Genomic DNA, 27990 nt, shown 5'->3' with positions numbered 1-27990 from the left:
TGGTGCACCCTCTTGTTCACGCTGCCCTCTTTCCCCCTTAAAACTGACCCATAATCAGATTATCCAAGTGCACCTAACCTCCATAACAGGATTAGGTCTGCACTCTCAGTTCTGGGCGACGCCCCCCCCGAACGCGTACTCGCTTCCTGTGCGACGAGGACGGCGGTCTGAAGGAAAGCAGGCGCGGCTTCTGGGCACGCTAGAGCGAGGAGGAGCGTACGAGCGGGTGCGTGCCAGCTTTCGTGCAGTAGCAGATGGAGTTCGCTGTGTGTGTGCGTGTGTGTGCATGTGTGTGCGTGCGTGTGTGTGCGTGTGTGTGTGTGTGTGTGTGTGTGTGTGTGAAGCTCTGAGCCTTTGCACCCTGTGTCAGCAGCACCAGGCTGCAGGAAAAGCTCGTTGCATCATCGGAGAGATTAACGCCGCCTCGTACCATCAGCCTTCCCCTCCGTCCTACACTGTTGCTCTGTGCACAGGGGCGCAGTCGTGCTAGAACAGGAAAGGTCCTTCCCTAAACTGTTGCTGCAAACTCAGAAGCATGTGGTTTTCACCTTATATGATCAATTTATTACACCTGTTAGTGACTGTTGAGGCTGTATTGAGGCGTCCCAATACTTTTGACCATATAGTGTGTCAAATATGCCTCCAGCTTTGTGCCAACAGTTTAGGGAAGGTCCTTTCATGTTCCAGTTTGAACCATCAACCTTCACTTCCGTCCTAAACTGTGACTAGTTTGACACACACACACACACACACACGCCGGAGTGTGTGCTGTGCTATCCTTGGCCTGACCGACATCTTGTTTTAGCTTGTTACAGCTCTAAGCGTGTTAGCTGGCGGTAAGTCCTCAGCCTGTCGCTGCCGCTGCTAATCAGCCGCTCGCCGAGCAGAACGGTTCCACCACATCCCATAATAATTCCCGCTCCGTTTCTGCGGTTTCCGACGGTCCGTCTGGTTTTTGGCACGTCCGGCTCCCTGCCTGTCTGAGCTTCCGCTCACTGCTGTCCAAAAATAGCCGCGAGCGTCCGGCACCACCATCACCGCTACCCGAGGAGACGGGAGTCACAACAGTCACTAACAGGTGTAATAAATCAATCATATAAGGAAAGCAAGAGTTTAGGGAAGGCCCTCATCTGTTCCAGCATGAATGTGCCCCCCACAGAGCCCTAACAGCCTCCTCAGCCCCAATCAACAGCTCCGGGATGAACCGGAACACCGACTGATCAATCAGCGCCCTCGTTCCTTTTTTGACTGAACGGGCACAAATTCCCACACACACAATCCTCTCTACTGAGGAGCTGATCAGGTAGGTACGAGGGAGCAGGGCGGGTCACCAGGTCTTCGAACAGACCCCAGATCTGAGGATTTAGGGTTCCAGGACCACGACCCCTACGCGACCAAAAGTATTCGGACGCCTGACCGTGAGTGACCTCTGTGTGACCTTTTCAGCTAGTAGGATTGTGTGTGGGAATTTGTGCCCATTCAGCCAAAAGATTTGCATAATTATTTGTATGGCTGGTTTGATCAGTTGATGTTCCGGTTTGTTGAGTGAGGCTGAGGAGGCTGTCAGGGCTCAGGGGCACAATCATGGACTGTTCCCTGTTCCCAGATTTCATTTAGATCGAAATGGAACAGGAAAGGACCTTCCCTAAACTGTTGCTGCAAAGTCGGAGACATCATGGATAGCAACTGTCGAGGCTGAAACATGATATTGAATTCAATAATCAGGAACGAAGGGGCGTCCAAATACTTTTGTCCATATAGTGTATGTACATATGCTGCCAGTTTTGTAGCAACAGCTTGGGGAAGGTCCTTTCCTGTTCCATTTCGATCTAAATGAAATCTGCACAGAGCTCTAGCGTTAAGACCATTGGACATGAAATGGTTGAACTGAATCTCAGTTGCATCTCACCACACAAACGTCCTTCCGACCAAACAGACACAAATCCCCACAGACACACCGCAAAACATGACTACGCTGTAGGGATCTGATGACGGAAAGCTTACCTCACTCACAGATGAATATTTACACGCCGTATTCTCCGTATCCTCCAAACCTCCCTCCGTCATCACCTCCGGCTGTGTGTTGGTCCAGAATCCGGCGTGACCGTCCTCCTGAACGAAAGCCTCCAGCTCGGGCAGCAGCTCCTCCTCGAGGAGATCGTGCCCCTGCCCTAACTCCTCCATGCCCACGTCCTGGTGATCCAGCAGGGCCTCGTCCAGATCCTGGAACCCGCTCTCGCTCAGACTCACGCCGGCGCCGGGGCCGATCTCCTCGGGGAACATGTCGGAGGTCTGCAGGGGGGCGAACGGACACTCCTCTGGGATCTTCGGCTGCTCCTGGTCCATCAGGGTACCTGACAGGAACAGGCAGCTGGGGGCGCCGGATGGCACGGTGGAGGCCGCGGAGGTCATGGGGACGACAGGGTGCGGCCGGGACGCGGTCACCACAGAGGACGGCTGTCCGGGGAAGGAGTACCGAGAGGACGGTACGGCGTAGGCTGTTGAGGAGGACTGCACGTGGAAGTTCAGGTCGTTCTCCTGCTCGGTAATCCCAGGAAACCCGTACCCCCCTTGAGCGAGCCCGAATTCTTTTTGGTGCTGAGACGTTACCGGGATCATTGGCGCGCTGTGGTAGGGCTTGGCCTGCAGATGAGGACTAGGGTCCGTCCCGGGGTGATTCATTAACCGGTGACCTTGCTGACAGGGCACGTTCGCTTGATAGTAGAAGTCGTTACAGGGTGGAAAGTTTTTGGGATGGCGGAGCAGCGCCGGAGGGTTCGCTGCTGGTTGCTGTGCCGGTATCTGATGCTGGCTCAGGATCTGCCGCCTCTGCTGGAGCCGATTGTACTCCTGTTGGCGCTGTTGCTGACCCTGGCAGTGCTGAAACTGCTGAAGCTGCTGATGGTGGTAGACATCCATCCTCTGTTCCCCCCACGCCGAGCCGTTACCGGGATAGAGTCCGTTGGAATGAGGCGCTCGGTTCGGATTCGGATCTTGAAACTGAGTCCGCCGGCTGTCGAATGCTCCTCCCGGCGCGGAGTACGCCTGTGCCATGCCGGTTTGGACCTTCATCCCATCGAACGGCCCCAACTGTTGGCAAAAGTTCACGCCGTGCTGGTTGGCGTGCTTCTCAGGACCCGGCGGATTCATCTGCAGGGGTTCTAACCCGGAGCCCAGGTCCAACTCGTCCGCCAGAGAGACGGACCCGGAGGAGAAGCAATCCTGGTCCAAGCCCTCGAAAAGGTTCGGGTCGCCAAAGTAGTCCATGGTCGGATTTTACATGCGCCCCTATACCATGACAGCCAAGCTTACGTTCTGTGTTCCATCAGGAATCCGAAGCCGTCACGCGTCCATCTCTGAGAGGTTCTGCAGAAGGACAAAACAGTGTTAGAACAATGGTGAACGTAACACTTCTGGAAGTTCCTTCAGCTTCAGGAACCACTACAGATAACCGTGGGTCCAGAGGCTGGGCCAAATGCACCACAATGAAATGGACAGGAACCAAGTTCTGGTCCCTCTGTGCACCCAGTGTTCCAAGGATCTGCTGCAGACCCATCACGATAAATAATGAATTAGAGAAATGTCCCTATGTCACAATGGACACCTGATCATGATCTTGTTGGACATCTCTGTGTCCATAACAGCCTCCGCTCTTCAAGGAAGGCTTTACTCACAAGAATTTGGAATGTGTATGGGGTTAGGCAGTCCAATTCATCCCAAAGCTGTACATTGGGGTGAAGCAAGGCTTCATTCAGGCCACTAGGATGTCAAAGATGTAGGAGCAGCCTGGACAGGACGCCAATCCTACCCAAACATAGCCAATCATGTCTGTCTAGACGGCCAACTGGCTGACAGCACCGCTGAGATTCAAACTCATTAAAAGATGCAACAACAAAACATTCTCAACACCATGAAGCCAACAACATCCACCGTCCTGAAGAGCTGGCACATGGGCTGGTTGGCACACTGGCAGGTCGAGTTCGTTCTGTTTACGCCAAATTCTGACCCAACCATCAGCACACGGCAGCAGAAACCAAGAACCGTTTCCAAATCTTTCACTGATTGAGTCTGAAGTCCACGCCAATGTCAGACGGACTCAGGTTCCCGTTTTTGACAGACATGGGCATCAAACATGAGGGTTCACACCTCACCGCACTGGTAACCAGTGGGAGTCCCCATGCATTTCCTGTCAGCTCATGTTTGTTTAAAACACAGTGGGTGTCGTCCAATAAAATCAGAACAATGATCAAATAAATCAGTGACATATTGATTAGCATTATAAGACATAAAGCAGAATAAATATATCAGTATAAATAAAAATAATTTAAAATCCAAAAGCAATAGCAAAACCCTTGAAGAAACAGGTCTTCAAGTCAGATTTAACACCATCAGTCATGGAGGATGTCTTAATAAAACGTAGTAAGCTGTTCCATGAATTTAAGGAGGACACAGAGAACGCCCGCTCGCCTTTAAACCTCAACCGAGAGCGTGGGACTGTTTACAGCGACTGATCAGACGACTTTCTGAAGTTCTGGAGGAACAGTGGGGGCAGATCAGATCAAATATATGAGCTGGAACCCTAAATATAAATAAAAGAACCCTAAAGCCAGACGAAAAAGTGATAAATAAACATGATCATCAATCCGTCATCAATCAGAGTTCCCATCAGTTCTGGGCAGGAATGTTTTAAAGCGGCACCTTCCTGTAGGCTACCTGGGACAGTGGTAGCCTAGTGGGTAGAGCTTCGGCCTATCAGCCGGAAGATTGGCGATATAAGTACCAGGCACTGCTATGCAGCCACTGTTGGGCCCTTGAGCGAGGCCCTTAACCCTGTCTGCTCCAGGGGCGCCGTACGATGGCTGATCCTGCGCTCTGACCCCAACTTCCAAACAAGCTGGGATATGCGAAGAAAGAATTTCATTGTACTGTACACCTGTATATGTATATATAACAAATAAAAGATATCGATTTCTTATATCTGATTTGTTTCCCCCTCAAAGTTGAATTCATGGCTACGACCTCGGCTCAGACCAGTCTGGACGATCCCCGGCACACATCAGCAGAACGTTTTCCTCACGTTATGAAGCCGAGTGTTCAGATTAAACGTTCAGTGCGTCTGTGACTGCTCTGCTCGTACAGACGACGAAGCTCGGCCGTTTCCTCACACCTCGAACTCATTCTGAAAGTGAGCAGCGGTGAAGTTCTGCTGCTGAGCTGATCTAAGACCTGGTTTATTCTCTTCTGGTCGTAACGACAGTTTCAGAGAGACTCCGGAGTGTGACTGCAGAGATTCACCGCCTGTTTCAGCGACGATTCATAAAGAAACTGAGCGAGAGTCTCGACTGTGAGGTTACAGGAGGAAGAACGACGATTATTATTCTGAAAGATGCTGTTAATGTTTCATACCTGATAATAAAAACGTTATTCAGTCCTGTACGAGCCACCGGATCATTTAAATATCTATACAGACACACGATCGGCTTTGGGTGTGGTCGAGTGTGGAGGGTGGGCTGTACAGAGTAACGGAGGGTGTGATAGAGAGGAGAAGAGAGTGCGGAGGGTGGATTGGGTGGTGTAGAATATTAGACATGATTTTAAACACACAGGTTTCTTCTAGAGTGAAAGAGAGAGTCTACATGCCAGTAGTGAGGCCTGCTTGAATTGTTTTAGTCACAACTGACCCGGCCGGGCGTCCACACAGACACAGAAATACAGTCTGGCGTGTTTGAGGGAGGGAAGGTCGGGCGGGGTCTCTTCCCGCTGCTGCTGCTGGAGCTTAGTGTGGAAACCCAACACTGTCGGGTGATGAGAAGCGGCGGATACGAGTCGGAGATCACGATCAGATCCGGTGTTGTATGAGCATCAGAGGGTTCACAGTCGGGAGCTGGATATGACTAAACTGGACTGAATAAAGTGGGGAAAAGTGTCTGAAAAAAGTGGCAATTGTAATAAGTTAGTGGAAGCTGTAATTAACTAGTAATTAATACTAGTATTGGTCAATAACAGTGCTGGTTCTAGTAGTAAACCGGCGGTGCACGTAGGGGGTCGGCACAATCGTTTACAGTGTTCATCAGGACCGAGACGTTTCCTGTTCCTGCAGGTCGGTGCAGCGCGTCGCCTTATCTCCGTCACGCAGCTTCACCCGACTGGGCGCCGCCCGTCTTATCTCAACCTGCGGGCTGCAAACTTCACGGTGGTAAACAACCCCCCTGGTAACGGCAGTCCTAGACGCCAGCGGCCCGGCGCCGCGCCTGTCGTGTACGGGGTCTGGCGGCACCTACTCCGGTCAGAGGTTACCAAGGTTACCGAGCGTCTCTGTCTCACCCATCCTGGGGCCGATACGAACGAGGAGTCGAGTCTACACACACCGGGTCATTTCGAGCACTCAATCCACCTTCTGGCATCGTCTAGTTCAGATCTTCTGCTGGCGTTCCAGCCGGGAGAGTAGGTGCTGCACAGTAACACGGGTCCTGGACACCTGGGTTCGAACCTCAACAACAGGTACATACTGTTGGTCCTCCTGCGTCTATTGATAAACTCCTTATAGCTCTTTGTGTGTCTACCGATACGCACCGACGCACCAGCCAATCAGAGACGAAGACCCAGTCCTGGTCAGGGTCGCAGCAGGTCCGGCTCCCTCGGGAAACACACTGCGCAAGACAGGAACGCAGAGCAGGACAGGGCGGCAATCCATCGCAGGGTTTCGGATTCCCTCCCTCAGACACGAATGTCTTTATAGGTGCCCGGCTGGCTGATAGCACCCGCTCATATTCGATTCCAACCTGATTCTCATCAACCGCTTTGCCAGTAAAATAAGCTCCGCCCACACACAACCCAGCAGCGCACTTTTATGCATTTTCCTGAGAACTGTCAGGAACGTACGTGCTGAACAAAGACTAAAGTGTGAGTAAGTAGGAGAGTGAGTGAACTGCAACCCTGACCAGGATGATATAATGTAGTATAATATTTATTTATTTAAATGGAAACTTCTTAAGAGATCCTGGATCTACAACCTGTTGCTCACCTCATATTTATACAGCTGATTTGGAACAGGCCCACGTGCTGTGGAGATTGACAGGGGCCACGGTTACAGAATCATGCCCTTCTGCCTCGCTTTTTATGGCTGGCAAAGTGGGCACGGAGGCGCAGATGATTGGCATGTCAGTTCCTCTGATCTGACTGTACATTTACATTGTACATTTTTGGCAAAGTGACTTGGATAAACTGAGGGTTAAGGGCCTCGCTCAAGGACCCAACAGTGGCAACCTGGCAGTGGTGGGGTTTGAACCAGCAACCTTATGATCACTAGTCCAGTCTGCTGCTTTCTCTTGGAACTGTGATGCCAGAACCAGGATAAAACAGTAAAATGAGACAAAACTTTCGCATAAGAAAGCAGGTTCTTAGAGAGTCAACGTCATCCTGGTCAGGAGCAGGTGGGTCCTGAGCACTAGGGAAAAATACACCCTGGCCTAGTCAGGACTTTAGTTCATCACAAAGCAACACTCACTCACTTATTTACTTGCAACTAGAAAGGGGGGGGGGGGGTGTACTGGCAGTCAGACAGACCTTCTACATTCTATATGAGGTCGGAGGAAACCCACACAGACACGGGGAGAACATGCAAAACTCCATAGAGAAAGGGCCATCAAACATAGAAGCTTCATGCTGTGATACCGTGCCGCCCCGCAACACTCACTCATTCACTCATTCACTCACAACTACAAGGAAGGGCGGCAGTGCTGCCAGTCAGACAGACTTTCAGTATTCTATATGAGTTCGGAGGAAACCGGAGCCTCCGATGGAAAGCCACAAGGACGCGGTTAGAACACGCGAAACTTTACCAGGTCCGAACCCAGCTCCATAAGTACTGAGCAGGTTCAAACACACACTTTATAGAATGAACCTGAACCGAACAGAAACAGAATTATTTTCGAAGCTACTTTTATTTCCAGCAGGGATTCCCTGTGCGCGTCACTGACAGCACCGCCACCTGACTTTCAGCACTCCGAAAACACCTCTCCCTGCCCCCCGCAGCGCTCTTATATCAGCCAGAAGGAGACCCGCTACTTACCGAAGTGTCTTTAATCCAGGACCGATGAGTGTGAGACCGTCGGCGCAATTAAAATCGATTTAAAATCCAGTTCGCTCTTACTTGGCGACCTCAGCGCTTCCACCAGTGCTGACGCACGCACAACGTCACGCACATTTGCATACCGGCTACGCGCGCTCTGATTGGTCCGCTGGCTCGCTTTGAACCGCCGACGGTCGGTAGAAACTTTAAAAGCGCTCGGACTTCTTCTTTCCTCTGTACAGACCGGTTATCGCTCGTCGGTGCGTCTTCTAGTCGCGGCGTCGTTTGAGCGCTCGACCTGTCTGTCACTCACTGCGCCTCCGTCAACATGGAAATGGAGCGCCGACGTGCCACTGGTTCCGTCCCAAATCACACACTACGGAACTAAGTAGGGAGCCTAAAGAGTGCGCCAGAGACACTACACTACACAATAGCGTGGTAGTACGCGATATCGTTTTAGGACGCGCCGAGCACCTATGTGAGCGTCTAGTATTTGGCGACATCTAGTGTTCATATTTGGTAACGTCGCTCCATTCAGTTTGACAAGTCCAACGTACACACGACCAAAAAGTATGTGGACGCCTGTACAATAATATAAAGTCTGGCCTTTAAACTTATATAAATCGAGTGAACTAATTCTGTATCGTTTACCCTTCTCAGTTCAACTGTATTTGACTCAGTGACAAGTCCAACGTACACATGGCCAAAAGTATGTGGACGCTTGACCAACAATGTAGATTTGTCTCTCTTTACTAATGCACATCTTGTGTACATATTTGGTCACGTTCCCTGTGACCTGTTCATCTGTTTTAGGTGACAAGTCCAATGTGCACTACATGGCCAAAAGTAAGTGGACACCTGACCAATATTACAGATTTGTCTCTCCTTATTATGTAATGGACATCTTGTATACATACTTGGTTACATTCCCCCTGACCAGTTTACCTGTATTTTACTCTGTGTTAAATCCAACATACACTATGTGACCAAAAATATGTGGACGCATGTCCAATAATATGTAGTCTGGCTATCAAATTAATATGAATTCTCTGTACTTACCTTGTATCATTTACCATTTTTAATTCACCTGTATTTGACTCAGGGACAAGTCCAACGTACGCTATAGTGCCAAAATTATGTAGACACCTAAGCAATAATATAGACTTGATCCTTTTATATTAAAATACATCATGAATACATAAACTATACGGCTCTCATTTCACAGATATGTTCGGCTTTGAGTTATTCAGGAATCAAGGAAATAAAGAGAAGAAATCTAGAGAATGAACCGACCAAGCTGCTGAGACTCAGACTGGGTTTTTGCATAAAAAATAAAGAAATAAAAGAAACAAATAAAGTAATAAAGTAATAAAATCCAAGTGCAGCTTTGTTTTTGTGATGTGTGCATGATTAAACACTCAAAACCTCAACTGATTCATCAAAATTTATTGTCTTTAAGATAAGAGGATTTAAAATATCATCGTTTATACAATCTACCCTTCATATGAGCGAAATGAAGGAAAGGGGAAAATCAGCAATATAAAAAGAAACATGATGCCCTTATTAAAGTGATGGAGAAAGAAATCAAGCTTCTAACATTTTATACTTCTATAAACAACCTGGTAGGTCTCAGTAAACCTTAAATTCCAAATAATAATAAGAATAAATTTCACTATGTACAAATCACACCCCATTTTCCATCATGGATAGATATTCAAACTATATACGCATGTATTATATATTAAAACTATTCAACACAAAGTAGTGTTCAGTACATAATAGGAGAAATAAAAAAGAAAGAACTCGATTTAAAAAAGCAAAACAAACCCCAAAGCAGGAGGAAATGTAGTGTTTACCAGGTCACCCTTTAAACAGGTTTAATCAGACTGAAAATGCGAAGAAAAAAACAAAACGACGCGTGAACTTATAAACTGTGTCGGAAAATAAACCATAAACCCAGGCATGATATTCCACTCATTTAATCCCCCACACACTCCTGACTACTTTATTTCTGGTTTATAATTACGTAGGATTGAGTAAATGCTCTGATCTGATCTGTTCTGATCTGTTGATGATTTAGACTGAAGTATTTTTGACTGCCTCTCTGCACAGGAGCAACTTCAGAAGCAGCCCGAAACACATGTTTTCCTTTTATAAATAGTTCTAATGAAAAGCTATTAGTAAAGCTCTGGCATCACACAGCTCTGCAGATAAGAAAACAGCAAATAACGATGGTTCACCTATAAATGTCTCGATCGCTACCTAAAGATTGTGAATTTAACCGCGTGAACTCAAGTGTTTCCCCCCAAAATCGTGAGGTGGTCTGTTGCATCTGAAAATAATCCAAGAGAAAGCAAAAAGAAAACGAGTGTGCAAGTTGTTCCAGACAAAACTCTGCAGTCTGATTGCATTTCCTGCGACGGCGTGGCTCTGAGACGCTCAGGATTCAGGCCTGATCCGGCAGCGTGAGCCTAAAGCTGATTCTGCAGAGGATTTTCTTATCAAGACGTTTGCAAATCGAGGAAGTTTATGGAACTGCTTTGAGATTTCTTCACCTGGGTGGCTGCGGTGAGTCCGAGGCGGTGAGAGGGGATCCCTGCGGCGCGACCACTGAATCAGGACTGGAGAGGAAACTCCTCTTTACTGAAGGGCTGTGTGGATCCGGGCTTCACCCACGACAGCCCCGATACCTGCGGCTGGTCCTCAAGTTGCCTCTGTAGGGAGGAAGAGTATCAGGGTCGTGAGTTACGGCTACGGTTTACGTTTTGGTTTATTTTATTGGTTTAATGCGATGTCAACACACATGGCAAAATCATTGAATGTTTTCTTTTTATAATAATGAATAAAAGATCAAGTCATAGTCTTTCTTGTTTAGTTTTAGTTCTGTATAATAAGCAACTATTTCTGTATGGGGCAATTATTTCTGGTTTACATCTGGTTATGGGAGGCCAAAGATCCTAGTAATTTATGACCACATATGCAGTATCGTCAGCTCGTGTTCGTGTGAACCTTTTGCGTGTTTTTTGCATGTGCTGATTTCCATATGTAAAAGAGAGTCGCATGATGCGACCTGTACCTTCAGGTTCATCACAGTTATATAACCTGCATGTTACACCACTGAGAATTCGACCTTTAGAAAAGTCCTAGTGTGCAGAATTAAGCCGAACACACAGTGAGGGACGTCGTGTGCATCATGTATCATGAAAACAGTATAAAAAACACGTGCTTTCTTTTTAGACAAGAGGTTTAGACACTTACTTTGTGCGTGAACATCTTCTCTTTCGCCTCCTCGTGCACAGTAGGGTTCCAGGGAGAGAAGCTATATAGGGCAAACAATAAACGGGGGGGGTGGGGGGTGAGAACGGTTCCAGGCTGACCTACATTTGAACTAATCTATGCTGTAGAGCCTCGAGCTGCAGAAATCAATGCGGACATACAATAATATCCACGTTAACCCTGACAACTAAGTTCAGAAGGTGATATTTTGTCAGGCATACTTGCCTTATTGCATAAGGATCGTCGATCTTGGGCTGGTCAAAGAGATGGCTGTTGCATAGTCTCACACTGTCCACTACTTTGCTTTTGAAGAGCTGAATATCCTTGTCATACCTGCGTAGAAAGAAATATGATGAAGCAATTCAGGCACTGTGGTCAGAGCTGTGGTCAGAGCTGTGTCCAGGCCACTGACGCTCCTCCACACCTAACTCGTAAGCTTCATGGATCATGGTCAGACAGACCATTATTATTATTACAGATCGAATGGCACTTACAGGACAGCAGCCTCGGGGTTGAGGGGTTCCATGGTGTTGATCTTGTAGAAGACCGTGCGTGCATACATCAGCACCTGCCAGATGTGGTTATGGTTCCTTCTGCAGAGTCAAGATTTACAGTAAACACCAGACGAGTATACCAGCCCCAATTTGGGACAAAATGCAGTAGAATCTGTGATTTGTTTATTCTCTTAAAATTAAGTGTCCTATTCACACACATTATATATCAGGCAGTGTTCATCAATCAGACACTCACCTCCATTTGGTGAACGCTCTCCTAACATCCAGCTCTCCAGTTACAGGATCCACGAGCGGGTGAAACACTGGGGTATCAAATACGACTTTCTGCCAAACACAAGCCCAGATACACATTAGAACTGATATAATGAACATTACTCTTAAGCTGTTGTCTGATAATGGCGTGGTTAGTTCACCGCATCCTGGTTGCTGAGGTAAGGAAACGGTCCTCGTCGACAACAGTCTGATCACGAATGATACACACATAGGACTCGAAGAGGAACATGGCTACGCTAGATCAGGGTTTTCTGAGCCCTGACATCAGTGCAAGACTAGGCCTGCTGGTAGGTACGTCTGTACCTGCAGGGTATCGTTCTAGAGCACCTACCTGACAGAGAAGTGTTAGTGTTATAAGGGTTGCACTCACAGGACAGTCTCCGTCAGGGTAGTTATCAGGTATATACACGGTGAATCTAAAAACGCCGTCCTGGTACAAGCCGTGCCGGATGAAAATCACTCCGAACCACACTGAAAACAGACACATCAGGCAACCCATAAACAGGCTTGGTAATAAGCTTGTGTTTCCAGCTGCATATTGAGACGTGTAATTAGGGACCCTGGCCAGGGTCGTGCTGGTTCTAGTTTCCTCTGAATAACTGAGCTCAAGGTAGTGTGTATACAGCCAATCATACCTGTATGTAGACACCTGAGTGGCCAATAGCACCCCTGTGGATACCTGCTGTGCCACCCGAGTGCCCTGAGGTGTGTAATTCTGGCATGTGTCATTGATTACTTGTAATAATGCACATTTTGTGCCAGCCGTGTGTCCAAACAGGTGCCTGGCTGGTCAATAGCAGAGTGGACATTCAAACCTACATGCCAGTGGTTGTGGGCCATCGAGTTAAGACCACTGCACCACCAGCGCGCCCATTCTGATTGCATTTAAATGCATTTACACTCCAAATTGCATCTATTTCGGCTCATATCCGGGGAAACTAGAAGCAAATTTGATAAACATGTTAGTTAAGAGAATCCTCTTACTCAGAGCTGATCTGTACGACGGCTGGACGTAGATGCCCGGAAGCTTCTGCTTGATCACCAACGTGCTGCAAACCAGACATTCACAACGTCAGTGTGAAGAACACGCTACATACAGAACAGCTCAAACACGCAAACTCAAACCCATACGTACAACTCTGCCAGCAGGGAGTACTCCAGGTAGAAGGGTCCGTATGAGGCGTGCGTGCCGTTGGTGGCTTGTGTCCCGGAAGCTTGCGAGGAGGACGCCTTAGTGACCGGAACTGCATTCTTGGGTATGGTGGGTAACTGCTTCTTCCCGAAGGAAGGACGAGCCGGGCTTACTTTCTGCTCGCCCGGTCCACCCTGCTCCTCCGTATCAGATCTCTGTTCACCAACCGAACAGAGGAAAAAAATAAGTCATAAACTGAGAACTGAACCTATAAATGCTCCAGGGTTACAGCTCCACATGTATCTGTGTTTATCTGGATTCTCCTCCCTGTTACACTTTTAAACTTGTGTTACAGCTCCAGCTTCTGAGAAATGGTGAGAATCAGAATCAGCTTCTCCCAGAGTCTAAAACGCTTCTGGTTGAAAATAAAGCTTAACGTGGTTTAATGTAGTAAAAGAAGGAGACAGGAGCACTAAACTTCTCTTCATTATTACTGCTCATAAGTTCCTCCACTAATCACATTCCTCACTCGCTGTTTTACTACAATAAGTCACGCTAAGTTTTGTGCAAAAGTGGTTTTGTCACTTCTCATGTGAATGCGCCAGTGCTGAAGGGAATACGGTATTCCAACATCGAGCATCTCCAGCATTAAGAAGCGTCAGGAAACAGTAAAGAAGTAAAATTAAAGTGCAGCTTTTATTGTATTGTTATTGATGTGTAACTGTTAGTAATTGTATTTCAGTGTTTAAGTGTCAAAAACAACCTCATTATTTAACATAAGACTAAAATATCTGCAGCTCCACGGGACCATGGACGCATTAACAACCTTTATTTTAACCCCAGTTACATGTGATGCAGAGTAACACATTAACCAAACAGTACAGGCAGAAGTGCGAGCTCCGCAAAGCAGAGAGCCTGATTGTTTGACCAACAAAGAAGCAAAAGCTTCTAGCTAAACTGAATGAAAACGTTATTTTGAAAAACACAAATCATGGTGGAGCAAACGTCTTTATATTAACACGTTAATACAGTAGATCTCAGAAGGTTTGTGCAGCAGGTCTCATCTACAATACAGAAGCAATACAACCCCAGCGTTAAGGCGTTTGGCTTTAATAACACAGGAATGTAGAAGGGAAGCATGAACGTAAATATCATGAGCAGTAAATGCCAAACCGAAGAGTATGTGCAGCGATACCTGTAGAGAAGAATCCACCTTATCTTACCTTACGACCGGCGTTTGCTGACATGCTCCAAAAAGTAGTCATTACTGCCTCGCGTTTAACGTGTTCTTCTACGCCTCTCAATGGCATACACAGGATTCACTAAACGTTCAAAAAGAGACAAAAATGATCATGATACTATGGATTAACAATCGGACAACACTCAATTATTCATCCATGTATTAGTAATTTATGCTTGGTTCATCTAGATCAGGGTTGCAATCGATCACTGAATTAATCCTGGACTGGGTGCCAATTTATCTCAGGTCATCACACACTCATTTATTTTACTCACTCACACACAGAGGAATCTAGAACAGCCAAACCACCTTCTGCAGATCGTTAAAATGAAAGGACGCTCCAGACTTCTCAAAGGAAGCAATCAGAGGTACGATTTGAAACCAGGTCCCTAAAACTCTGGCACTGTGCAACACTCACCTAATCAGCTGCTTCAACAGGTCACTACAGATACACAAGATAGAATTTCTTTTCTACATTATTTTGGAAAAACAAAACCAACCAAACAAAAGAAGACCCAGATATAATCTCTACACTGGCCCCTGTATGTTGTATTGTATCTCACTATAAAAATATTGTACTGTAACCTCTTAAATAATAGGTAGTTTTCTTCTCAAGAACCTTCCATCAATCAATTACGCAACTGGAACTAATAAAATGTTTGTGATTCATTCATGAGGCATAAGAATTTTAAACTGATCAGTGAATGACCCGGTAAAGTCAAGTCAATTTTATTTATATAGCACTTTTTACAATGAACATTGTCTCAAAGCAACTTTACAGAATCCAGGACCTCCAGACCAAGAACCCCTGTTGAGCAAGCCGAGGGCGACAGTGGCAGGAAAAACTCTCTTAAAATTACAGGAAGAAACCTTGAAAGGAACCAGACTCAGCAGGGACCCCCGTCCTCCCTGGGTGGCCTGGAGGAAACTTTAAATAAATAGGATTTACACAAACCATACATACACAAAATGTAATTAAACTAAAAGCTATAACTAGCAAAAATAATTGAAGTTCTTCATTATTTGTCTGTGATAAAGTCTGTAGTGAGTTCTTGACATTTGTAAAGACATGCATGCACAGCAACATGGGTCCTGAGGATCTAGGTTCAATCCTTGTCTCTTCATTCATTCATTAGTGTATTATAATGTTTAAAGTGTATATGATATTAAAACTGAATTCCTATTGTTAATACAAGGCTGAAATATTGAACATTACATTAGTAAAGCCTAAACTAAAACTGTTCAGCCAAACAGGCATGAAGCACAATGTGCAACCTGATGCTGTGTGACAGCTGCTGATGGCTGTGCTTGAATTTCCAAGCACAATATTGAAAGACCACCACACTGCCAGAGACTAATGTAAAGCTTTGTGTTATTAAACTGTACAGCCTAATAATATTATGTATTTCATATAATTTACTCTAGTGTTCTAATTAATGTTGAGGAGAAACCCAGGTGGATAATAAGAGATTACCTGGTAATAAAACATTGCATTTAATTTAATTTTAGACTAAACTTTATGACTGTGTTGATATTTATCAACATATAATAGAATTAGTTGACATAAGCATGATATTTAATCCTATTTTATATTCATTAATAAGTACACTATAGTAAACCCTGGTAAGAATTCGGATCTAATCACACATAGAAATGAGGACAGCATCTAATAAGGCAATTTCTCACGTCCACTCTTCATTATTAGTCCCTCAAACAACAACAACATATATTTGATTACTAGGTACATCAACTGACTTTACTAGTCTATACCAGCTAACGAACTAACGTTGTTGTTAGCATTCTTGCTAGCTAGCTCGTTCGGTTAGCCAAAAGCTAACCGAAAATAGTAAAACTTACTTGGAAAATAGACACCACCAGCTGAAGAGCATTACTCTGTTTCTCGTCTCATAATATCTAAATACCGGCTTTTCATTCTCATTACAGCATAGCAGCACTTCTACTTAACGACTTAATACGAACCGAGTTACAGGCATTTCATTACTTTCCCTACCCGTATTGATGAAGTCCCGCCCACTTTGTGACGGTCCAGACGCGCACTTGCGCATAACAGCTTGATTTTTAACCAATCACAGCACGAGAAGCCGGAAAACGGGTTGAGAAAAAAAAAAAAACACACCCAAATGCCTTCCTAAAGTTCACACTATAAGGAAAAGAGGAGGGTTATATTAAAAATGACACGATTTCATTGGCTATGAAACGGACCTAGATTAATAAACGGCTTGTGATTGGTTAACACGTCTGTCAATCAGGTTGTGTTCCGAATCGCAAAGTGTACACTACAAAGGGAGTATAAAACTGTAACAACACCATTAATAGTGCACTCGTTTGACACACTATCTAGTATAACACGTATAACATTAGGAACGCGGCCACAGATTCACTTAATAAACGAACTGAAATAGTATAATTTGATACACATACACTATACAGCCAGAAGTATGTGGACACCCCTCTATTTGTTGAGTTGTGCATAAATTATTCACTGAAAATGTATTTTTATCCTTTCAAGTTTGTGGCAGCAGTTTAAGGAAGGCCCTTTCCTGCTCTATTTTGACTGCACCCCTGTTTACAAAGCCAGGTTAATAAAGAAAATTTATAGTATTATAGTGTATAATGTGTATAAATATTCTTCTTTCTCTATCTGTTAGTTGTGCTGTTTTTTTTAAAATATAATAATGTTATATATTTGTTCCTTTGATGTTTACATTGCAAAGTGTCCTTGGGTATGTGAAAGGCGCTATATAAATTAAACATATTATTATTATTATTATTATAATTACTGTTATTTGATTATAATTATTACTATTATTATTATTATTATTATTTATTATTATTATTATTACTATTATTATTATAATTTTTATTATAATCATTGTTATTATTATTATAATTATTTTTTTATTATTACTATTATTATTATTATTTTTACTATTGTTGTTATTATTATTATTATAATTTTCATTATCATTGTTATTATTATTAATAATGTTTTTTAAAGACATTAAGCGTGTGTGTGTGTGAGACCCGTGGTGAACTGACGACCTATCGTAGGTGTTTCCTGTCTCTCTCGAACCCACCGCGACCCTGACAGAATAAAGCTCTGGCAAAACAGAATATGAATTCATTATTTTCTCCTTTTACACCTGTTAGTGTGGCCAAAACGCCTGAACTCATTAACGTGGGGTTCAAACCAAGCTGCTATACCTAACCTGAACCAGCAGAGGGAGACAAACACCCTAAAATCGCTGATTCTATTAAAACTAAATGTCATCAGTGTTTCTATTGTTCTAGCATGTTAAGTTAATGAAAGGTTTTACTGCTCCTGTCACAAGTTGCTTCACATGAGATTGAGTGGAACACTGTAGAAAGTGTTGGAAATGCATGGCAGGGTCACAGAGTAAAATCCATCAGTGGGTTTAATTCTCATTCAGGCGCAAGGAGAACATGTTCAAGAAATTAAGACATATTTGTTGGGTTACTGCATAATTCCACACAAATTATTAGAGCTATTATGTCTTAATTTATATGTTAAAGGGTAGAAAATAGATTAAAAAACTGGACAGGTCAATGAATTTGATTAGTGGTGTAAATAAAGACTCTTATTCTAAAACAAAATACATACATGTGCAGAAAATCTGTCTCACAGGGTGCTACACACACACTAAATGGCCAAAAGTATTTGGACACCTGACCGCGAGCTTGTCGGACGCCCCGTTTAAAAAACAAACTGTATTAAAGTAGAATGACCTATGTGTGACCTTTCCAGCTCCTCACAAGACTTTGAAGTGTGTATGTGAATTTGTGCCCGTTGATCAGTCAATGTTCCGGTTCATCCCAGAGCTGTTGAGTGGGGCTGAGGTCGGGGCTCTGTGGAGTTTCTTCCTGCTGTGGCTGAAACACATGAATTATTAATGATTATGTATGATTAGAAGTGGTGTCCCAATACTTTAGAGCTATAACGACATGGTGTGACAGGTCTGGTGTGAACCTCACTGAACACATTTGGGATGAAGTCTTGTTGTCATCCAGGAACAGTAGAGGCTGTTACGGTCACAAAATAGAGACGTGCGACAAGCTTATAGTCAGGTGGGGACATATTTTCGACCATATAGGATATTTAATCCTTTATTAACAACTTTATTTAGTGTATAATATCTGGCAACCCACCGCTTGCTGCTGGCTGTAGAAAACGTGTTCTGTCTGTGGTTTCGGCGGTTCGTCACGCACTGAATACAGTAGCATCAGTTTATTATTGTCTCTTTCTAATTTGCTCTCCGTGATGCATAAGCAACTTTGTGAGTACGTCTGATTGATTCATTTCTTGACCCTTTTTATTGATCATTAAAGGAGGGGGGTGGTTTAGGGGAACTAATTTACTGCTTGGCCGATTTACCTAATTGAGGAAAATGACATTGTCCAAATTTGAAAGGAGGAACTAATTATTGACTTCATTATTGCTTAATTGTCTGATTTCATTTTGTTTCCAACGCACTCGGTTAATGAAGCTAATTGGGACGCGATTTCTGCGCGCGGTCAGTAAACAACGCAAGGTCGTGCGTCTCCCTGCCACTTCAGAAATCACAAACTCTATTAACACAAATAGGTTCCCGTTGGCGTTCTGGTGTAAATACGGTCGCGGTGACACCCCGACGGTCCCACGAGCGCTCGAGCAACGAAAACAATCCGGCGACAGAATTAACGATGACCTGATACTGAGGAGAGGAGGAGAAGAGGCTGAACTTTTAATGTGACCTGCTCTGATAGACGTCGTTAATATTCGGAGACGGTTCTCTCCTGCAGGTGATACAACCACAGGACGAGATCTCTGAGGGAGCTGGATATGTGGAAGAACTTGCCACGACGGTCTGAGATTTTGTCCTGCATTAGTACATTCGGCATTTAGCAGACGCTTTTATCCAAAGCAACTTACAGTGTAAGCAAATGAGGGTTAAGGGCCTTGCTCAAGGGCCCAGGAGTGACAACCTGGCCGTGGTGGGGTTTGAACCAGTGACCTTCTACTTACCAGTCCAGTACCTTAATTTCTGGGCTACAACTACACATATCGTGCTTGCTTTTGTTCTTGATATGTTCAAAAGTATTTGGACAGCTAAACAGCATCTTTTCTGAGAAGGCTTCTGTGTGTGGGAATTTGTGCCCGATCAGTCAAAACATGACAGCGTTTGTATTTGTGTTTGTACGTCTGGGCGCTGAATGATCAGTCGGTGTTCCGGTTCGTCCCAGAGCTGCTGACAGTGCAGGACACTGGACTTTCTTGCTTTGTCATGCTGGAACAGGAAAGTGGCCTTCCCTAAACTGTTTGGAATTCGGGTGGCCTGCACAGAGCCCTGACCTGGAGGAACCTGATCCCACGAGCACCTTTGGGATGAAATGAAACTGACAGACGTTCGTTTTGATTGACAAGGCACGAATTCCCACTGACGTTCCAAAATCCTTGGAGTCGTGGACATGGTTTCTGAGAATGTTAAGGGCCACGTAGGTACCAAGTAACAACACAAGCTCCTTAGTAACTCCTGCGCTTTCGGGACAGGATGTTAGACAAGCTCGTGGTCGGAAGTATATAAGTATTTATTTATATTTTTTTAATGTATGTATTTATAAGGATTTTAACGTGATGTTTTACACACTTTGGTTCCATTCACGTCTTTGTACTGTGGGAGGAAACCGGAGCTCCCGGAGGAAACCCACACAGACACGTCCACACATCCACACAGAAAGGACCGGAATTAAGTGCTCCACCTGTGAATCGAACCCGGACCTTGTCGCTGTGAGGCGACGGTGCTACCCACCGAGCCACCGTGCCGTCCCGCGCCCCACCCCGACGCGTGTAAAGCGCCGCTCACCCTGATCCAGCAATTGGTTTTGGCTGACAGTTAAAGATTGCGGTGGGCGGCCCCCGGTGAAATCTGCCGTGACAGCAGGAGCCATGAAGACGGCAGAACGGATGAGTCCGTGTCCAGATAATAAGTAATAACAATGTTAGTTTGAATAAGAAACGGCAAAGCCGGATCCGAATGCAATATTCATCGGTGGAATATGCGTGAGAGCGCGAGAGGCTCGTCTTATCCCTTAGGCTACGGCCCGGCTAACACCTCCACGCGGCAATTATTCGCTGTAATGACTGCAGTTCAAATAAGCCTGGAGATTTTATTAAACCAAATGAGGGAGTCTGGGCTGTATTACCAGCCGGTGATTGACAGTGACAAGTGTAGGACCGGCTCTGATGTGAGCGCGATGAAGAAGCTTCCAGTAAAGCTCTCAATAACGCCCCCCACCCCCAATAAACACGCCCTGTCGATGCGTGCGGGGCTCCGCGCATATTAATTCTCGCCGGTTAAAAATGCCGGGTCGGCCGACGCCCGGCGAGTGGCATTTTAGCGCACAGATCAAAAATAATCATGAAGTAGAAATATTCATATCGACACTGAAAGGTCATTTCCAGATCACGCTAAGCTTGTCTAAGCTGCAACCTTTACTAGAGAAGCACGGCAGAGATGGAGACCAGAGAGCACGTTCACGTCCTGCACCGTGTTCTCTCCGGGGTGTGTGTGTGTGAGTGAGTGTGTGTGTGTGTGAGGAGAGGGAATCTGATATGACAAAAAGAACATCATCGACGTTCACAATATTTATTCACTCAGCTGTGACCTGATCAGAGACATAAAACCCACAGCATGGAGCAGGAACACAGGCGGGAACACGGGGCAGGAACATGGGGCAGGAACATGGGGCAGGAACCCAAAGCAGGAACACTGAACACATGGAGAACATGCAAACTCCACACAAAAAGAACTCGGACCGCTCCACCTGGGAACTGAACCCAGGACCTTCTTGCTGTGAGGTCACAGTGCCGCCCTAATTACAAATTATAGACTAAGTTATGCTTAATTAATTCTATATTTGAAAACCTAAATCTGTATGAGGAACGTTGTTCAGAACTCAGACGCCCCTCAGATTTCATCTCTGTGGCTCGAAACATTGTTAGCAGTCAGTAAGAGACCGGCGCGGCACCGTCGCCACCTCCTCCTGCGTTATTGCCTCTGCGTATGCGCGGTACACGCTAGCCTTTATTAGTGCCATGCTGTAAGTACAGGCCATGTTATTGGATTTGAATAGCAGCTCGCCGGCACCTCTCCGACCCCGGATATATATGAAGATGAAGCATCTCATTTAATAACAGCCAGACTAATAACGAACGAGCGGATGGAAATTACATTTATGAATATTGCACCCCGCACCCCCCCTCCCAAAAAAAAAGAAAACAGTCGGGCGTCGGCTGTCGGTCCTGGAGCAGACGCTTGCAAACTGAACTCACTGAGCTTCCAAACGGAATTTTATTTCTGCATGTTCTCCTTTTTTTCCCTGTTTAGTCGTAGCCGGTTCCTCTTCCTCTGCTGGAGACCCCGATGGCGTACTGAGGAGGGTATATTCTCCTGACACGCCCTCCTTTCAATGCGACCCCTTCTTATCCCCCCGTACTTCGGTGGATCGGTGCGTGAGGTCGGTCTCGCACACGGAGAGTCACGCTCTGATCTCCACGTTCCTCCACTTCTGTACAGGCGCCTTGGCCTACTAACCAGGGTCCTTACACAGCCTCAAAGACCCCGCCCACTTTTTAGTCCCGTCTTTTCCCACCCAGCAGACTTGTGGACAATTATGTCTGCTGCACCGTCTGCACTGCTGATCGTGCTCGCTAGGGGGTGCCCAGCCGTCCGGTAGCAGAACTGAGATTTAAACTTAGATAGACAGACAGACAAATAGACAGATAGATAGATACATAGACAGACATATAGTTAGACAGATGCACAGACAGATAGATTGATAGTTAGACACACATAGACTGCACCTCAGTGCAGGTCCCAGGCCCGGATAAAGCGAGCAGGGTCGCGTCAGAAAGCGCACCAGATCAGCTACACGTACCGGACTGATCCGCCGTGGCGCCGCTAACACGCTTTCACACAAAGCAGCATGTGTTGCTAAGCGTTCGGCTAATAGCTTTGTTTTCCAGAATGTAATCACGAGTTGGTTTGTACTCACAAACAATGCTACTGTAGCGTGGGGCATCAATCTCATGCTAGGTCTTACACTGCACTTCCCAAACCGCCATCAACAGATGCCGCCACGCAATTGATTAGCGGCGCCGTCAACGAGTGGGTCCCTTCGGAAACATATTTATTTATGTGAGTGCGCAGGTGTGTTAGGAGTCCATTACCGTGATTACCTCTGAGGCCTGGCACGGCGGCAGATGCTAGAGGAGCGCTCATTCAATATTACTTAGCGCAGAGTGGCTAGCGCTAAAACGTGAGCGAGCGTGGGCGAGAGAGAGAGAGAGAGAGAGAGAGAGAGAGAACTGAAATCCTCCTCATTATAATAGTGTTATTTCAGTGTGAAGATTCTGTGGCATTAAAAGGACCGCTCTGACTGTAACACCTCCAGTAATCCGTAAATATTCTACAGTAACTCCACTAAATTACTTAGGGTTAGGGTTACTTAGGGTTAGGGTTACTTAGGGTTAGGGTTACTTAGGGTTAGGGTTACTTAGAGTTAGGGTTACTTAGGGTTAGGGTTACTTAGGGTTAGGGTTACTTAGAGTTAGGGTTACTTAGGGTTAGTTAGGGTTAGGGTTAGGGTTACTTAGGGTTAGTTAGGGTTAGGGTTACTTAGGGTTAGGGTTACTTAGAGTTAGGGTTACTTAGGGTTAGGGTTACTTAGGGTTAGGGTTACTTAGGGTTAGTTAGGGTTAGGGTTAGTTAGGGTTAGGGTTACTTAGAGTTAGGGTTACTTAGGGTTAGGGTTACTTAGGGTTAGGGTTACTTAGGGTTAGTTAGGGTTACTTAGGGTTAGTTAGGGTTAGGGTTAGGGTTACTTAGGGTTAGTTAGGGTTAGGGTTAGTTAGGGTTAGGGTTATTTAGGATTAGGGTTACTTAGGGTTACTTAGGGTTAGTTAGGGTTAGGGTTAGTTAGGGTTAGGGTTATTTAGGGTTAGGGTTACTTAGGGTTAGGGTTACATAGGGTTACATAGGGTTAGGGTTATTTAGGATTAGGATTACTTAGGGTTAGGGTTACTTAGGGTTAGAGTTATTTAGGGTTAGGGTTATTTAGGGTTAGGGTTATTTAAGGTTACTTAGGGTTAGGGTTACTTAGGGTTAGGGATAATTAAGTTTTGAGATTGATCAGTCTGTGTTCCGGTTCATCCCAGAGCTGTTGAGTGGGGCTGAACTCAGGGCTCTGTGCACAGGAACAGGACCTTTCCTAAACTGTTAGAAGCATATCATTATTTTTTTTACATGACTTTTATTTTACTTATTAGGCTGAAACACATGAATTCAGTCATTAGAAGGGGCGTCCCAATACTTCTGACCCTATAGTGTAGTTCAGGCTGCTGTATAGATGCTGTAGAGAAACACAGTGAGGAGCAGGAACAGAGTAAAAGTTGGAGTGAAACACTTTGCTCTGGGTTAGATGAAATGCTAATTTTTTTCGGGCGCACGTCTCTTATTTTTGGGACTGATTGTTCTCTGCATGGATGCGTCCATTCATTACAGCCGAATTATAAACATAAAGGATATCTCCAGATTAATATTTCATCTTTTTGTAAATGCTCGATCGAGCGTGATGTCCTAATTTTTTCCTCGCTGAACCTCATTTAACATTATCTCAGCGCGGCGGAGAGACGGCGGAGAGGCGGCGGCTCCCAGAAGGGATTTATTTCATTTATCACAATTATTGAATTAAATTAAAGGCGACGCGCGTAACTCGTCTGCTTACGGCTGCTCTTAAGAGGAAGTGGGGCGGTCGCGTCAGGCGGCGTGTGTTACGTTCGTCTGTGTGATTCTACTGCTAATAAAAAACGTTCAATCCTTCATTTGTTCAACAAAGAGGTTTTAAAGAGTTTCAGTCACTGATCTGCTCACAGGCATGAAAATAATAATCAAACGTAAACATGGCTTTCATTCTAACATAAAGATGAGTGTTGGGTTCCACTGCCACAGCATTCGCTATAAAGAACGTATTTATTTTGTTTGTTTTTAGCAATAATCATTTATTCTATTTTATTTCTGCATTTCCTCCCATTTTCTCCCAGTTTAGTGAAGTCCTCCGCTGCTGGTGGATCCCTGATTGCAGGTGAGGTTGGTATATTGCTCCTCACGCCTCCTCCGACCCGTGTGCATAAAGACATAAAGACATGAAGAAAAGGTTTAAAGACCAAAAAACTCCTGATCTCAGCCTTATTCAGCAGCTCAGAACCCAGCCCAGCTGTACAGATACAAACATCATCTGTCATCTTTTGACTGAACAGGCACAAATCCCCACAGACACACTTGTAAGTCTTGTGAGAAGCTTCTCAGAAGGGCGGCTGCTGTTCCAGCTGAAAAGATCACACAGAGGTTGCTGTATTTTAATAGTGTTTGTTTTTCAAGCGGGACGTCACACAAGCTCACGGTCAGGCGTCCGAATACTTTTGGTGTATGGTATATATATATATATATATGACATCACTTTTGGGATTGATTGTGAGCCAGAGAAGCCAAAGCCTCACCAGGTCACGTCCCGAATCATATATGGATTAGGAGCTTTAGCTAAACGCTCAGGTGGTGCAGCGGTCTAACACGCCTAAGCTCTCGGGTTCGAATGTCAGTGGTGCTACCAACCTGGCCGTCTGGTGCAGGGGTCGACACGAGCGGTGGGGGATTCGCAGAGGGCGGTACGCGGTACGAAACTGTGCGTGCTGCTCTGCTAGTCTGGTCTGCATGTAGGACACTAGGGGTTGCAGAGGTGAAGAGGTTTCTCTCGCACTGAGACATGCCAGTATGTGTCTGTTGAGCGCCCGACCAGGCCGGTAGCACCACTTAGACTGACCCACTATTCCATTACCAAGTCTCAAGCTGGAGTTTGTCATGCACCTGAGTGCACACGTCTCATTTACTAAGAATAAATACCATTGTGATAAAAAATATATATAATTAGTTATTAATACCATTTAAAATGAGAAAACATATATAACCTACGTCATAAAGTCATTTTATGCAGCCTTATGAGTGGCCTTGATGATTAAATCTATTAAATAATCCATATTTGAGCTCCTTTCTTTGTAATCCATATGGTTAAACACGTGTTTATTATTAAATAAAAGCCAGAACACTTCACACTGAATATTATTAGTCTGTGGTACCGGTGGTCGCCAGCTGATGGCAGGCTTTCTCCACCACTGACTCACGACCTCAGTCACGAGTAGGACTGAAGAAGTGTGAAGAAGTGTGTGTGTGTGTGTGTGTGTGTGTGTGTGTGTGTGTGTGTGTGTGTGTGTGCGTGTGTGTGTGCGCGTGTGTGTGCGCGTGTGTGTGTGTGTGATGCTACGTTTCCAAACCTGCACCCATTAAAGTGATTTTAAAAGGCAGCACCAGGACTATCAGGACTATAACCATCATCTCTCCGAGGTCTGACATGTCAAACATGTAAACACATGAATTCAGTAGTTAGAAGTGAAGGGGCGTCCCAATACTTTTGTCCATATCGTGTAGTTAGAAATAAAAGTGAGGACAGGATGTGTGTACGTACATTAGTTAAATAATTACAGTAAAGCTGCCAAATAAATCAACAAATGAAACAAATGAATCAAATCTCCAACACAAACAGAACAGTTTGGACACCTGATTTGTACCGCTAATTAAAAAATGACCCGGAGCGCCGGCGCAGACGCGAGAGAGGCCGCGGCTCGTGTTTCGGCGTAACCGAGTCTAATTAATCCTTATCTGATCTGCGCCGGCGGGACACGGCCGGTGGAAAGTAATGCTTATGTGAGCGTGCAGCGGCAAACACATGCAGCTTTAAAACTCACCCACTTCCGGCGTGTCTGTCCTCGCGGTTACAGGGAGCGCCGACGGGCAGACGCGATACCTGAGCCACCTTCGGCGTGTCCCGCTATCCCCGGGCGACCCCCGGCCACCAGAGGCCTTATCGCCTTATCGGCCTGGGACAAGAACGGTGGACGATCGAGTGACGCCGGGGCTGCAGGAAAGGAAAATTAAGAAATGTATTTACACCCATCAGGCATAACATTAAAACCACCTCCATGTTTCTACACTCACTGTCCATTTTATCAGCTTCACTTACCATATAGAAGCACTTTGTAGTTCTACAATTACTGACTGTAGTCCATCTGTTTCTCTACATGCTTTGTTAGCCCCTTTCACCCTGTTCTTCAATGGTGAGGACCCCCACAGAGCAGGTATTATTTAGGTGGTGGATGATTCTCAGCACTGCAGTGACACTGACATGGTGGTGGTGTGTTAGTGTGTGTTGTGCTGGTATGAGTGGATCAGACACAGCAGCGCTGCTGGAGTTTTTAAATACCGTGTCCACTCACTGTCCACTCTATTAGACACTCCTACCTAGTCGGTCCACCTTGTAGATGTAAAGTCAGAGACGATCGCTCATCTATTGCTGCTGTTTGAGTCGCTCATCTTCTAGACCTTCACCAGTGGTCACAGGACGCTGCCCACGGGGCGCTGTCGGCTGGATATTTTTGGTTGGTGGACGATTCTCAGTCCAGCAGTGACAGTGAGGTGTTTAAAAACTCCAGCAGCGCTGCTGTGTCTGATCCACTCATACCAGCACAACACACACTAACACACCACCACCATGTCAGTGTCACTGCAGTGCTGAGAATCATCCAGCACCTAAATAATACCTGCTCTGTGGGGGTCCTGACCAAGGGGACAAGTGGACCCACAGCATGCTAGTATAACGCATGCTAACATCGTCTGTACATGTTTTTTTCACCAGGCTGCACGATACCTCCCGCGTTACCCTTTCTTTAACCTGGAGTTTTGGCAAGAGCACGGCATTAGGTGCAACTGGACCCCGGTGTATTTGTGAAGTGATAGCGGTGATAAATATGCATCGTCCTGTCCTTCCTTCTGTCTCTTTTCTGTCGCGCCGCTCCCTCGGCGCTCTTGTATGTCGGCGGTCCCTCTCGGCCCGGCGCGCGTGTCACTAGCATTCGCTCTGGCAGCTCTCTAAATAATTTGTGCTCTGTTAGCGGGGTCATTGGATAGAGAAGCCGGTGGCTGAATAATTAATCCTCTGCTACAATCTGAGCCTGGCCTCTCTTCTTTCCTTCGGCTCGGGTCTGCTCCCGTCACCTCGCTCTGTTTTTATTTATTCATTTTTTATTCGGTTTAATCGAGAGCGATGGACGGCACAGTAAAGCATCGAATGTTTTCAATCCTGAACATCTCTGATCCAAAGTTTTGTGGTGTGGGGGGAAATGGAACCGGAATCCTGATCGCGTGGCGCCGGGGCTTTTGTATTCCTATCTAATTGCGTTTCATTATTCAGAGCACGACGGGAACCCGAGCGGAGCAGATGAAAGGGCTACAGTTGTTCTTGTTAGGACCCGAGTGTAGCGTATTGATGTGGCGGTGTCTCAGACACGAGCAAACAA

The 27990-nt window shown here is 45.6% G+C and overlaps 2 protein-coding genes across 10 annotated transcripts in view; both read right to left on the bottom strand.

Annotated features, from left to right (window-relative positions):
• The window catches only part of chd9 (chromodomain helicase DNA binding protein 9), a 55218-nt gene extending 47048 nt beyond the window's left edge, over positions 1–8170 (bottom strand). For 5 of the 9 annotated variants that reach the window (XM_062989440.1, XM_062989442.1, XM_062989448.1 and 2 more), the window contains exons 1-2: positions 8072–8169; positions 2005–3366 (exon numbers count right to left, since the gene is read on the bottom strand). In XM_062989440.1, coding sequence (XP_062845510.1) covers positions 2005–3267 — 1263 coding nt within the window. In that variant the 5' untranslated portion in view covers positions 3268–3366; positions 8072–8169. Of the gene's footprint in view, positions 1–2004; positions 3375–8071 lie in introns of those variants that run through there. The other 4 variants (XM_062989445.1, XM_062989446.1, XM_062989447.1 and 1 more) reach the window with 3 other exon arrangements.
• A 1330-nt stretch (positions 8171–9500) lies between these two features.
• aktip (akt interacting protein) lies at positions 9501–16521 on the bottom strand. Its single transcript, XM_062989619.1, has 10 exons — positions 16365–16521; positions 14491–14589; positions 13271–13482; positions 13120–13184; positions 12506–12606; positions 12098–12186; positions 11842–11940; positions 11573–11680; positions 11330–11390; positions 9501–10785 (listed from the first exon to the last, which is right to left on the bottom strand). Exons 2-10 carry the CDS (start codon positions 14575–14577, stop codon positions 10687–10689), a joined length of 921 nt encoding a protein of 306 aa, XP_062845689.1. The 5' UTR covers positions 14578–14589; positions 16365–16521; the 3' UTR covers positions 9501–10686.
• Between the last annotated feature and the right edge of the window lie 11469 nt (positions 16522–27990).

This window comes from Trichomycterus rosablanca, chromosome 27 (genome assembly GCF_030014385.1).
Source record: "Trichomycterus rosablanca isolate fTriRos1 chromosome 27, fTriRos1.hap1, whole genome shotgun sequence".
Taxonomy (NCBI): Eukaryota; Metazoa; Chordata; class Actinopteri; order Siluriformes; family Trichomycteridae; genus Trichomycterus; species Trichomycterus rosablanca.
Note: the sequence above shows the minus strand (reverse complement) of the source record. Positions and strands in the feature narration are given on the sequence as shown.

Coding starts and splice junctions, on each gene's coding strand:
- aktip (XM_062989619.1), bottom strand. CDS start 14,577: ATGCCATTGAGAGGCGTAGAAGAACACGTTAAACGCGAGGCAGTAATG. Junction 13,185..13,270: donor TACTCCCTGCTGGCAGAGTT/GTACGTATGGGT, acceptor TCTGGTTTGCAG/CACGTTGGTGATCAAGCAGA. Junction 11,941..12,097: donor AGAGCGTTCACCAAATGGAG/GTGAGTGTCTGA, acceptor TTGACTCTGCAG/AAGGAACCATAACCACATCT.